General features: G+C 54.7%; 1 protein-coding gene across 6 annotated transcripts; it reads right to left on the reverse strand.

Moving 5' to 3' along the window:
- Window positions 1-76: 76 nt before the first annotated feature.
- On the reverse strand, window positions 77-12,633 carry Dennd1c (DENN domain containing 1C). Of its 6 annotated transcripts, none has more exons than XM_037197861.1 (23): window positions 12,509-12,633; window positions 11,183-11,247; window positions 11,046-11,089; window positions 10,877-10,926; window positions 9,090-9,209; window positions 7,917-7,986; window positions 7,715-7,795; window positions 7,556-7,621; window positions 7,399-7,452; window positions 7,190-7,300; window positions 5,305-5,405; window positions 4,997-5,042; window positions 4,790-4,867; window positions 4,556-4,681; window positions 4,099-4,203; window positions 3,587-3,680; window positions 3,467-3,507; window positions 3,159-3,230; window positions 1,967-2,011; window positions 1,771-1,878; window positions 1,124-1,191; window positions 808-1,015; window positions 77-726 (listed from the first exon to the last, which is right to left on the reverse strand). In XM_037197861.1, the coding sequence occupies exons 1-23, from the start codon at window positions 12,523-12,525 to the stop codon at window positions 142-144; spliced, it is 2,355 nt and encodes a 784-aa protein (XP_037053756.1). In that variant the 5' UTR covers window positions 12,526-12,633; the 3' UTR covers window positions 77-141. The 6 variants fall into 6 exon arrangements, with proteins under 6 accessions (XP_037053756.1, XP_028718373.1, XP_037053755.1 ...); XM_028862540.2 differs by having other exon boundaries at window positions 4,766-4,867; XM_037197860.1 differs by having other exon boundaries at window positions 77-525; window positions 562-726; window positions 4,556-4,867.
- Between the last annotated feature and the right edge of the window lie 495 nt (window positions 12,634-13,128).

Below are 13,128 nucleotides of genomic sequence, written 5' to 3' on the forward strand. Positions count from 1 at the left end.
GATGAACCTTAAAGGTGGTTAGAGGTCGCTTCTGGTGGTGGGTGAGGTAGGTTTCTGAGCTGACAGAGGCCCCAGATAAATTTGCCAAGGGAAAAAAAATCAGCTTTATTGAGAGCTGGGGTCCCCTCCACACCCCGGCTCTTAGTTTTCAAAACACTTTTTCAGGTCAGCAACGCGAGGCTGCCTGGCGGCGGGCCCTTGCGGGTTGCTGACTCCTCGCTCCTTGAGGGGTGGCACTCGAGCCTGATGCCGCAGGACCTGGGGAGGCTGCTTTCTGGGGATCTCTGGAGAATTGGAGTGTGAGGGAGACCGAATGGATTGTAATGTTCCAACAGTGTCACAGCTGAGCTTTGTGGGGGCAAGAAGTTGGGGGCTCTTTGGCGGGCTGGGCTGAGTGGGCACTGGGGGGAGCCTGGAGCAAGGGCTTTGTGGGACTCTAGGATCCGGCTCGGTGGGAGCAGAGAGCTCGGGGTCCCCTTGGCAGCTGGGGTCTGCTGAAGTGGCTGAAGATGCTTGCGGAGAGATGTCTGAGGGCGGAGAGATGTCTGAGGGCGGAGAGATGTCTGAGGGCGGCTGCGAACAGTTCATGGAGCAGCTTGCAACCTCTGAAGATGGAGTGCCCTGCAGAGCCGCCAGGTCCCCTGGCAAGGACCAGGGCTGGGGTTCCGGGGATCGCTCATGCTCATCCTCTTCCAGTTGCCATGGTGACCTCGCTGGGATGTCAGGCTGGGCAGAGGTGGGGGGCAGAGGTCAGGTGAGCATGGGACTGACAGGTTGGGAGGGCACCGGGAGGGTCTTGGGTCTTACCAGACTGAAGCAGCTCTCCGACGCCCCCTGCTGGCAGCAGTTCAAGCTCTGGCTGGCCCTCAGCCGGCCGCCACTCTTGGTTTCCACGCTCAGACTGTCGAGAATCTCGCTCAACAGATCCAGTTCTCCTCCGGACCCCAGAAAGCTGCCGTCTAGCGTTTCCTCTGCCCAGGGACTCTGGGTGTCCTCGGGGCTCAAGGCAGGGCTCCTGGAATGAGGATGGACACCCTGAACTTCATTGGGCTGCACCAGGGTCTGGAGGCACCCTCCTCATCAGTCCCCTGTACCTCCAACCTTGACCTGCTTCATTTCTTACCTCTCGCCAAGGGGTTCAGAAGGTCCCTCTTCTCGCCTGAGTCTCCTGCTAGGGCGGAGGGGCCTGTTCTGAAAAAGATAAGGGAGGAAGAATGGGGAGGGGCCCAGGAACTGCAGAATTCAGGGCTGGGGCTTTCCAGCTTGAATTGGAAAGAGCTAGGCATGTTGCTGCGCGTCTGTCCTCTTAGTCTGCAGCCTGAGGCAGGAGCATCATTGCAAGTTTGAGCCCTGACTGGCTACATAGGGAGACTCCTCTAAAAACAGAACAAGGGCTGGGGTGAATCTCTGAGTTTGAGACGAGTGTGGTCTACAAACAAACAAACCCCCAAACCAGGGAGCTGAGAGAATGCAACTCAGTTGGTAGAGGTTCGCCTAACATGCACAGGGTTTGATCTCTAGTTTAAACTGGATGTGGCGGATCAGGAGTTCAAAGTCATACTTGGCTGTATAGTGAGTTTGAGACTAGCCTGAGCTACGCTGGAGCCTCAACAAAGGGAAATGGTTTGGTGGAGCCTGGGTATGAGTGGGGGATGTGGGGAGAATCCGTGTGTGCGTCTGTGGTGTGTGTGTGTGTGTGATGGGGGAGAGCAGACGTCCTCACTCTGTGCGTGCATGTGTGCATGCAGTGGTGGAGATGCGCATCCTCACCTGCCCAAAGTGCTGGCTGATAGGCAGGCGCTGTTGTAGGCGATCTGAGCGGCTGGTGAGGCTTGGGGTTCTCAGGGAGCCCCCCCTCTGCAGGCCAGAGTCTCCGTCCTGTGAAGGGATGCACATGTGGGCCCGGGTACCATCCCCACTCCCCTGAATTCCCTGTGGGTGGGGAGCTCACCCTGGGTCTTCTCACCTTAGTCATAAGCAGGTTCTGCATTCCCTTGAAGCCGCTCTTCGCCTAGGATGATGACCCGATACGTTAGACCTGACACAGGCAGACAGACTGGGCTTCCCAGGATGGCTGTTTCCTGCCGTCCACCCATCCTTGTGTCTTCCAAGCTATGTCTGTACCTTTGACTAATGCACAATGTTCCTGGAGGGAGTCACCCTGCCATCAACCAAAGGTTTGACCATCGTGTGTCAGGGTTAAAATCAAATGGATGGGAGACACTGCCAGCCGCCGCCATGAGTACCAACATGTAAGATACTGGTCAGCCACGAGCCATGTGGCAAGGTATAGATTTATAGAGAAGGGTTAATTTAAGATATAAGAACTAGATAACAAGAAGCCTGCTACGGCCATACAGTTCATAAGAAAAAAAAAATCAAATGGATGGATCTGAACTGTAAAAGCAGGTCTGAGGGAAATTTTGAGTTCCAGAATGCCCCTCCCTCCCCCTGAAAAAAAAATCAAGAATGGAAGCTAAGTAACAAAGGTAGTGAAATGATCTGGCTGTTGGTGTGTGTGTGTGTGTATGTGTGTGTGTGTGTGTGTGTGTGTGTGTGTTTTATTGGGAGGAGAGGGAACATGAGTCATGGTACAACTATGGAGGACAGTATACAACTCAGGTGTCAGTTCTCTGTGGATTCTAGGGAAGCCCTAAAGTTTACCAGCCCTAAAGTTTATTATTAAAATTTTTCTATTTATTTATTTTTTGAGACAGGGTTTTTCTGTGTAGCCCTGGAACTAGCTCTATAGACCAGGCTGGCCTCGAACTCATAGAGATCTGCCTGCCTCTGCCTCCGAGTGCTGGGATTAAAGGCGTGCGCCATCACTGCTGGGCTAACACAACCAACTTCTACAAGTTGTCCTCTGCCCTCCACACATGCACGATGGCACAAACAAATACCCAAGTTTATTGGGTGTGGTGGGGCGTGACAATTCCAGCATTCAGGAGGCAGTGGCAGGTGGCTCTCTGTAAGTTCAAAGCCAGCCAGGGCCACATAGTGAGACCCTCTCTCTAAAACAAACTCCAAAGTGGAAAGTACCTAAGAATGCCAACCTGTTTTCTACATGCACACACACATGTACAACACAGGGGCTCCCTCTGTCCCTTCCCCGTGGTCACCCTAGCCAAGAGGAGCTACCACCCAGCTGCTCTCACCGATCGGTACATGTTCCTGACGGCTGGTCGGGTTTTGGCCTTCATTGAATGCAAGAGGGCGTCACCACCTTTCTGTAGGGGGTTGGGGGAGAAAGCACCAAAGGGGAGAGCCTTGGGCCCCTGAGGTCACCAGGGCTGGACCCCACACTCCACTTCCCACCTCCGGATGTCTTCTGCTGGGCAACCCTGCCCCCCTGTGCCTCCACCCGGCGGGGGGGGGGGTTAACCAAGCCTCTTCCTGGGGCCTGTGGTGAGAGAAGGAGCTGATAAAGTTGGTTACGGACAGGAACAGGGATGGCTGTTGTTACCTTAAGACTATCTACCCAGAGCTGGTAGGATCGGAGGGCGCCTGGAGAGACGGAGAGAACTGTGAGTGCCAGGCAGGCCTAAGCCTGGGGAGTTGATGGGGTGAGAGCCCCAGGGCTTACCTGAGGAAGCCCCACAGCAGGCAATGATCTCTTGCTCGAATTGGTCTGAGAAGCCTTCCCCAGCATTGAGTTTCTCCAGTCGGGTTTCGATGAACTTGGGATAGGGAGGGAGGGTCAGACACAAGCCCTAGGAAGTGCCTGTTGCTCCCTGAAGATGTGGAAGGCAGCCCGGCCAGGTCCCTCCCGAGGCCCCAGGAATCAGGAAACCTAAAGACTAGGCATCCAACTTGGCCCCTGAAGTCAAGATCTGTCCCCAAGTCCATCCTCGCCCCTCCCTCTAGGCCCCTCCCTCTAGGCCCCGCCCTCTAGGCCCCGCCCTCAGGGACGCACAGCCCAGCCTTATTCCTCACGGTAGGCCAGGCCCCCAGGGACCAGCTGCCCGTCTTCACCCGGCCCCTAGGCCCCGCCCCCAGGGTCTGCAGCCCGCCCTTTCCCCTAAGCCCCGCCCTCAGGGATACGCCCCCCTGTTCCTTACCCTAGGTCCCGCCCTCAGCCCCCCATTGGGAGCTCACCTGCTTGAACAGCTGCAGGTGTACCGCCCTCTTGTGGAAGGTCTGCAGCGGCGACCCCGGCTTCTGAGCCAAGAAAGCCTCTTCACTGAAGGTCACCGGCTGACCCTGGAAGAAGGATTCTTTCCAGAGCTGCCCGCGGCTCTTCTGTCTCCCACCGTCTCCTTTTCAACCTCATAATACACCTAGCAAGCACTGGCTGGGCGCCAACTGTGTACTCATGGGGCACCGCATCCTCTTCTGTAATGTGGCTATCAGCATTAAATAATGTTGATAGTGTGGGAGGCTGAGGCAGGAGGATTGCTGCTGGGTGGGCTCCAGGGCAGCCTGGGCTGCATTGAGTTTGAGGCCTGCCTAGGCTACATGAGACCGTAAGCCACCGGGTGCTCTTAATGTTGTGACTTTCCCAGGGTCCTTCAAGAGGCCTGTCCTTGGGCATCTCCCCTCTTCACTTGCTCACCGGGATGCAGACCAGTGCGTCGCGGTACCCTCCGAAGAGCAGGGCCTGGGCTTTTAGGAAGAGTCGGGACACTCCTTCCCCGGGGCTCAGCGCCACCTTCCTCAGTCGAAGCCTCAGCAGGGATACCTGGCAACACAGGAGAGACTCTGAGATGGGCAGAGATGGAGGCTCCACCTTGAGGAGCAGGGCGTGGGGGGCGGCGGCACTAACAACGTCCGGGGGCAGCGCTTGTACGTCGTCAAAGGGCGTCTCCAGCGTGTTAGAGTCGGCGTTCAACACCACGACATCTTCCAGTGCCTTCTCCCGAACTCTCTGCCGGAGGAGACAGATGCGGGCTGTCGTCATTCAGAGCCCCACACAGAGCAGGGGCTCCGAGGAACTGGAGGGAGAGGAGGGAATCCCCCCCACCCCAGCCCCAGCCTTGGGTGTTTCAGCACTCACCTCAGCGAGACTAGCGTGGACTCCGATGAGGTAGGGCATGGGCGCGCTGTGGAGGGGACGGGAGGGAGGTACATGCCTTAAATTCCCAAGCCTTTCGCCTATGATTGCCTTATGCAGCCCAGGCTAGCCTGGAACTCTTTATTTTCTTATTTAACTTTTTGTGATAGGACCTCAATGTAGACCAGGCTGGCCTGGAACACAAAGAGATCCTCTTGCCTCTGTCTCCCAAGTGCTAAGATTAAAGGTTAGCAACACTCTAGGCTTTCCCTGGCCTAATGTTCCTCAGCCCTCACCCCCTCTTTTCTCACCAGCAGTAATCCAGCAGGTGTGGGGGCAGCGTGGGAATCAGGACGTGCTCCCAGTGCATGGGGTAGAGCAAAGCACAGGACGCGTGAACACAGGCTGTCAGCTGGGGGTGAGAAGGAGGGAGGTGGTGGGATTAGGCCTTAGACTCCCCCACCACCTGGGTTGCTGAGATGGGTGGGCGCTTCGACCTCCCCCATCTGTCCTGTCTCCTCCATCCATTGCTGGGGAGCTGGGCGGAACTCAGATCCTCTAAGGAAGAAGAGACCAAAGATTTTGGGCAGTTACAGCTCCATGTGCTCAGATAAAAAATAACTCTAAGTTTCATGCAGGTTCTGTAATCCCGGCACTCAGGAGTCGGAGCAGGGGGATTGAGGTGAGTTTGAGACCAGGCTCAGCTACAGAGCGAGTTCTAGGTCAGTGTGGACTGGAGTGGGACTGTCTCAAAAACAAAATAAAACAAACAAATACCCCAACAGAACAGGGTGGGTGTGAGGGCTCAGAGAGTAAAGGATCCTGTGGCCAAGTCTGAGGACCTGAGTTCGATTCCCAGGGTCCCATATGGCAGAAGGAGAGAACCAACTCTGACCTCCACACTCAGGCTGTGGAACAGAGGCCCCTGACAAGCAAAATCGGTAAGATGTAATTTCACGAAGGAAACAACAAAAGAAACAAGCAAGCCCTCCAAACAGAACCAGTACCAAGGATGCGGCCCTGCAATGAAAGCTTGCCTACCCTGTGCAAAGCCCTGGGTCTCAACCCCAGAACCATAAGAACATAAAACCATAAAAAACTAAAAACCGAGCCGGGCGTTGGTGGCGCACGCCTTTAATCCCAGCACTTGGGAGGCAGAGCCAGGCGGATCTCTATGAGTTCGAGGCCAGCCTGGTCTACGGAGCGAGTTCTAGGAAAGGCGCAAAGCTACACAGAGAAACCTTGTCTCGAAAAGAAAAACAACAACAACAACAACAAAAAAAAACAAAACAAAACTAAAAACCAGCTAGGTGGTGCTGACACAGGCCTTTAATCCCAGCACTCAGGAAGGCAGACAGGTGGATATCTGTGAGTCCCTGGTCTATGGAGAGAGTCCCAGGACAGCTAGGGCTACACAGTGAGACCCTGTCTTGAAAAAAACAATACAAAACGCTGAACACACAGGAACACACTTGAGGGGCAGGAGAGGCAGCTCAGTGGTTAAAGCACCCTCCACTCTTGCTCAGGAACCCGTTCTCAGCAACCACAAGGTTATTCCCAACGGCCTCTAACTCCAGTGCCAGGGGATCTTCTTCCGGCCTCTTCCAGCACCACAGACAGACATACACATTAAAAAAAAAATCTTAAAAAATAATGTAAAACATAAAAGCAGAGCAGGAAATAAAAAAAAAAGGTTCGGCACCTTTTCTCGCCGAACCATATCACTGGCTCTAGAATTTTTTTAAACGTCCTTATTCATTCATTCATTCATTCATTCATTCATTCATTTGTTTACTGAGACCTGGGTCTCATGTATCAGGCTAGCCTCAAGCTAGGTATTTCAGGGTGACCTTGAACTTCTGATTCTCCTGCTTCAGGCAGAGATTACAGGTGTGTTGCACCATGCCTGGCGGCCTGGTTGATGCCAGCTTAGGAATGGAACCCAGGGCTTCATGCTTGCTAGGCGAGCGCACTTTACCCACTGAGCCAAGGCCCCATCTTTGGAGAAGGGGCGGGGCGGGGGCGTCGGAGCTAGCCCAGGTCTGGTCCTCAGTGGATGCGCCTGTCCTAGATCACACTACCAATGAGGAGGAGCCACTGTGGAGCCTCCTCAGATTGTCCCCACAGGGGTGGGGCTGAATGAAGGGGTGTTAGAGTCAACCCTGGGGTCCCATGGGGGCGGAGAGCCCTCCTCACCGTGCTGAGCTTGCTGGCCGTGAGCAAGACCCTCCTCTCAGCCAGCAGCGCCGCGAAGAGCCCCACGATGTTCTCATCCCTCACAGCGACCACCAGCTCCGTGAGATTCCTCTGGGGGATGGAGAGGCACAGCGGCTGGGCGGGGGGCGAACAGCCGAGATTCGCCGTCCCAGTCCCACCTTTCCCCCTTCCCTCTGCGTTCTCCTTACGTTCTCAGGAATAGACGGCAGGCCGGCAGAATCCGGGTCCACAGAACAAGAAAGCTGGTGGGGGCATGGGGAGCAGATTCAACCAGTCTGCACTGGTGATGGTGGCCTCAGCTACGGCTCGGGGGTAGGGTGAGGGTAGGGGGGCGGCTCCACTCACCAGCTTGCTATTCCCCAGGGCAGGAGGCAGGATCCCACACTGGCTCCAGACGGCCAAGCTGCTGCCCTGGGGGACAGGAGTAACTGTGTGGTGCCCCGGCTGGGCTCGCAGCCTCCGCCGCCAGCAAGAAGCCAGAGCCCCAAGCCTGGGGCTACTCACCATCTCTGGTTCCCCTGAAAACCCCGGTCCAGGAAGAGGGTGTTGCTGCAAGTTCTGTAGGAGTTCTTCAGCTTCGGTGACCTGAGGGTCGATTTGGGGTTCTGAGGGTCTCCTCTCAGGCTGTGGGATCCTGAGAACTGCCTCAGCTAGGGTGAGGTGACGCAAGGGCCGGGGTGGGAACTGAGGGCGAGGCTGCTCTCACTTGGTTCTGGGCTAGGAGGTCCCCCACAGTATTGAGGATCTTGTAGAACACTTCAAACCAGGGAAGGTGGCTGGAGAGAGAGAAGGCGGGGAGGGGTCAGGGTCTAGAAAGTGCCCCCGAGGGACCCCGTAATCTTACAAATTTATTGTTTGAGAATTTCATGTGTGCATGAAATCTACCCCCATCAAATGTTACTGGACTGGACATTGTTAATATATATAATGGAGTTTTTATCTGAATCTGTCATATGTTAATGGACTAGGCATCGTTAATGTAATCTTGACTGTATATATTGTATATACTTACTGGATATAATTTTTCTTGTATTAGTTATAAGCTTTCTTTAATTTTAGACAAAAAGAGAGGAAATGTGGTGGTATTGTGTTCCCCAAAATATTGTGTACCTTAATAAACTTAATAAACTTATTCACCCCCATCAAACCCACCCCCATCAAATTCTCCACCCCCATCAAGTCCACCCCCATCTCCACCCCTTTAGTATTCCCCCCAACATTCCCCTTTCAACTTCAGGCAATGTTGTCTTTAAAACCTATTCAGTCAGCCAAGTGTAGTGGCGCACGCCTTTGATCCCAGCTCTCAGGAGTCAGAGGCAGGAGGATCTCTGGGAATTTGAGGCCAGCCTGGTCTATATAATGAGTTCCAGGCCAGCCAGGACTGCATAGTGAGACCCTGTCTCAACCCCCTGCCTCTTCCTCCCTCCAACAACAACGACAACAAAAAGCCTCACTGAGTCCACTTAGTGTTATCTATAAGTACACGGGTGTAGAGCCGTCCACTGGAGACTGCAAGCCTCCCAGGAGAAGAATGCTCTCTACCGCAGGACTTCACCAGCCCTGCCCCCCATGCTGGGGTCTGGGCTGGCTTGAAGGCTTGCAGGTCTTGTGCCTCTGTGCGTTCATGAGCGTGGGTTCTGTACTGTCCAGGAGACACTGTTTCACTCTGGTCCTTCTGGCCTTTATGGTCTCTCTGCCCTCACTTCCGAAATGGTCCCTCAGCCTTGTGTGGAGGGTGGGGATACACACGTCCCGTTTGGGGCTGGACACTCTATGGTCCCTGTACTCTGACCAGTCGTGGGTTTCCGTGTCCGTCACGAGGCCTAGTGTTTGTTCCCATCTGTCCCCACTCGGTCCCCAAGGTCCCCATGTCACCCACCTGAGGATGCAGAGGCAGCTGCACGCACCAGCCCGCAGGCGGCAGAAGCCAAATCTGCGGTTGCCCAGCAGGTCAGTGAGGGCGAAGGTGAAGTGCTGGACAGCAGGGTTGGGCAGCTCCCTGGAGGGGAAAGACTCCGGTGGAGACTGGGCATTTCTCGCCCGACCGACTTCCCCGCTCTTCAGTCCTCCTGTCCCACTCTGCAGACGGCCCGTGAACGCACGGCTTCCTTGTTCGCTTGACGTCTGACCTCTGTTATTTTGTGGGTCCCCTCCAGTCAGGAACTCTGAGTCCTAGAGGCTGTTCTCATAGCTCCATCACTAAGATGTGTGCCCTGTAAGACTGAAGACCTCAGATGGCTCAGGGGTTAAGAGCACCGCCTGCTCTTCCAGAGGTCCTGAGTTCAATTCCCAGCACCCACATGGTGGCTCACAACCATCTGTAATGAGATCTGGCACCCTCTTCTGTGTACATAATAAATAAATAAATCTAAAATTAAGGAAAAAAAGGCTAAAGACCTCAGTTCTAGCCCCTATGCCCATCTTTGAAAAGAAAGAAAATCTGGAGGCCAGGGAGGCGGCTTGTCAGGAAAAGGGGCTTGTCACGTAAGCCTGGTGGCGAGGAGCCACATGGTGGAGGGAGAGAACCAATTCCACAGAGTTATCCTTTGACCTGGGACTCCTGTGGTGCAGGCACACACCCCCCACCACACACACACACACCACACACACACACACACACACACACACACCACACACACACACAGTAATAATAGAATAAAATAAAATCTGGTGTACTGGTGAACACTTATAACCCCGGAGCCAGGGAGGTAAATCATGAAAGCCCTGGGAGCCGATGGCTAGCCTGTCAAGCTTCCTTGAAGACCTCCAAGCCAGTGAGAGGCCCTGTGTCGAAAATCAAGGTGTATAGGGGCTGGAGAGACAGCCCGATGGTTAGAGCGCCAGCCGCTCTCCCAGAGTTTGCTTCCCAGACCCACATGGTGGCTCACAATATCTTTTTTTTTTTTTTTCTGAGACAGGGTTTCTCTGTGTAGCTTTGCGCCTTTCCTTGAACTCACTCTGTAGACCAGACTGGCCTTGAACTCACAGAGATCCACCTGCCTCTGCCTCCCAAGTGCTGGGATTAAAGACGTGTGCCACCACTGCCTGGCCAGGCTCACAATGTCTTAACTCCAGTTCCAGGGGATCTGATGCCCTCTTTTGACCTCCCTGGGCACCAGGCATGCATGTGGCGCACAGACAAGCATGCAGGCAGAAACACAGGAAAGAAACCTAAACACAAAACCAAACCAAACCAGTGTGGGGCTGGTGAGATGGCTCACATTAAAAAAAAGGGAAAGATGGCCATGTGGTGGTGGCAGTGGCAGTAGCAGTGGTGGAGGCATACACCTTTAATCCCAGAGGCTGAGGCAGGCAGATCTCTGAGTTCAAGGTCAACCTGGTTTACATAGTGAGTTCCAGAACAGCCAGGGCTATGTAGAGAGACCCTGTCTCAAAATAAGTAAATAAATAAATAAATAAATAAAAATTAAAAAAAGAAAAGTGTGGCCGGCTTCTGGGAAACGACATGGGATCTGCCTCTGGCCTCCATATGCTGGCGCACACCCACGAACACACACTTATGCTGACACCGAGTCCCCTCTGAGGGACCACCTGGCTTCAGTTCTTGGGTCTCTGGGTCCCTGTGCCTATAATTCTTTAGTTGTCAGGGTCCTTCTTGGGGTCCCCAAGAGCCTGGGAGTCCCCACCTCTCCGCCCCTTCCATACCTTTCTACGTCGAAAGGGAAACAGAACTTGGGCACCATCTGCATGGCCTCCTGGAGAGGGGAAGGAGCATTAACACAGGGCTCATGTCAGCCTCACCCCTCGGTTCAGGGTTCAAGGCCCACCCCTCTGTTGGGCCAGTCCTAGGGTGACAAAGATGCTTTGGGAATACCTGTTCCCGGAAGTCCGGCGGGAACTGCCGCAGGATCTGGGGATCTGCAGGGAGAGCAGCCTCCTGAGCTCGCATCCGTATCCTCAGGGCCTGAGGTCCTCCTTCCCATCCTTCCAGCCCCAGCCCTCTCAACTTACCCTCCTCCAGGGAGTGGGGGCGGCCGGCTTCGAAGAACCAGTCAAACACAGCAGAGGGCTGTTTTCTGTGGGCGTGAGGGGGCTTTACCCGGAGGGAGGGGTTCTGATTCTCGCATCGATGCCTCTCTGTGTGTTCCCTGTTCTGAACATGTGTGTGTAACTAGGTGTGTCAGTGTGGGCACCCTGAGGGCTGGGGCTAAGTGTGAATGCGGCTGAAGGATGTTGGGGGTAGGTAGAGAGGAGAAGGAAAAAGAGAGGAAGCCAGCATGGTGGCCATACCTTTAAGCCCAGGCAGATCTCTGTGGGTTCAAGGCCCGCCTGGTCTATATATGAGTTCCAGGTCAATCAGGGCTACATACTGAGACCCTGTCTCCAAAGAGAGAACTAGAGGCAGAGACAGAGAGAGCAGGGTAAGAGAAAGGAGAGAGAGAGAGAGACTGAGGAGAGAGAGAGAGAGAGAGAGAGAGAGAGAGAGAGAGAGAGAGAGAGAGAAAGAGAGAAAGAGAGAAAAAAGAAGCAAGAGAGATGGAGGAGGGACACCAGTGCCTGGCCTGTGATGGTGTGTCTGAGTGTAAAAAAGCACGTGTGTGTGTGTGTGTGTGTGTGTGGTGCACACTTGTGATTCTGTCTGGTGTCTGTCCCTTAAATCTGCGGGGTAGAACTGCAGGCTGAGGTGTGTGCCCGGTGTCCTGTCTCTTTTCTCTCTGTGCCTTTGAGAATTTTTAAGGCTTGTCCTTGTGTTTCTGAAGGAGATTTTGTGAGGGAGGTCCACACTCCGCCGCAGAGAAAGGAGAGCAAGGGGCCCTGGCACTGACCTGTAAGCCCCGCACCTCCCCTTCCCTGTGCCCGCCTGCCGGCCGCATCTTGAAGAAGATGCTGGGGCCCCAGTTGTCAGAGGCCAACGACACTCTTTCCCATCCTGTTACACCCAGACATGGGCTCCTCCAGCACCTCATCGTCATGTGAACACAAGGCACCCATGAGCCCCCCACTAAAGTTGACATACGGTCTCCCACCATACCCTCTCACACCCATCCCCTCCGGAAACCACCTTCCTAAAACAACGCCCTTACTGGGGCCTCACGCTCCTAAAATCCCTGTCCTCATCACACAGCTCTGGAGGCAGGAAAATTGAAGAGGAATCATGTGCGGCCTGAACAGGTGCCTGAGGGTCCACCCCTGTGGGTGGGTGGCTGTGCCTCTTGGACCCTCCCCTGCCGAAGCCTCAGCTACCATGGATTTTTTTGTTTTTTGTGTCCCCCCCCCCCCCCCCCGTCTGAGGCCTGGCAATCTTGCAGGTGCAGGATAGAGGGAAGCAGCTCTTACTTCTCTGTGGATCCCATGGTCTCCGCAGGGCTGGCCCAGCGGGGCCCTTTCCCCCAGGCTCCTGGGGCCGGGGGAGCCTGTGCTTGCTTGGGGCTGGGCCCCTGATCTGCTCAGCTTCCTGTGTGGCTGAGAGAGGAAGTTTAACAGGGTGACGTTCCAGACGAGGGAGGCCCCCGCCCCCACCCGCTGTGAGCAACTCCGAAGTCCTGGGTTCCTAGCCTAGGTGGGGACAGGGTGGGTGAGAAGCAGGGCCAGGCTGGGAGGTCCCCATGGTCACAGCCGGATCCTTTCTTTCTGAGTCCCCTGAAAATCTGTGAAGACCACCCAGGTAATTTCCTGTTGTTTCATTTCTGGGGGGGCCGCTACCCTGAAGGACAAAAGAGAGCCACAGAGGGTGATGGCTGGGGTCATGCAGGAGTCCTGACGGAGATGCACAGAGGTCCAGACCCAGGTACGGTGATGCATGCGCATGTGCACATACACACAACACATACACATAAATGCACACCCCATCATACACACACGCACCTCTCACACATACACACCTCATATACATACCTTATATGTACACACATATACATGCCTCCCCCTGCCCCCCACACCCTCATACATACACCTCA

The sequence above is a fragment of the Peromyscus leucopus genome, chromosome 22 (assembly GCF_004664715.2).
Source record: "Peromyscus leucopus breed LL Stock chromosome 22, UCI_PerLeu_2.1, whole genome shotgun sequence".
Taxonomy (NCBI): Eukaryota; Metazoa; Chordata; class Mammalia; order Rodentia; family Cricetidae; genus Peromyscus; species Peromyscus leucopus.

Bases quoted from the DNA above. Each gene is read 5' to 3' on its own strand.
- Dennd1c (XM_037197859.1), bottom strand. The intron at 7,301-7,398 runs GTAAGGAGAACG...TCCATCCCCCAG, and splicing joins TGCCGTCTATTCCTGAGAAC to AGGAATCTCACGGAGCTGGT. The intron at 4,204-4,555 runs GTGAGCAAGTGA...TCCTTCTTCCAG, and splicing joins ACGCACTGGTCTGCATCCCG to GGTCAGCCGGTGACCTTCAG.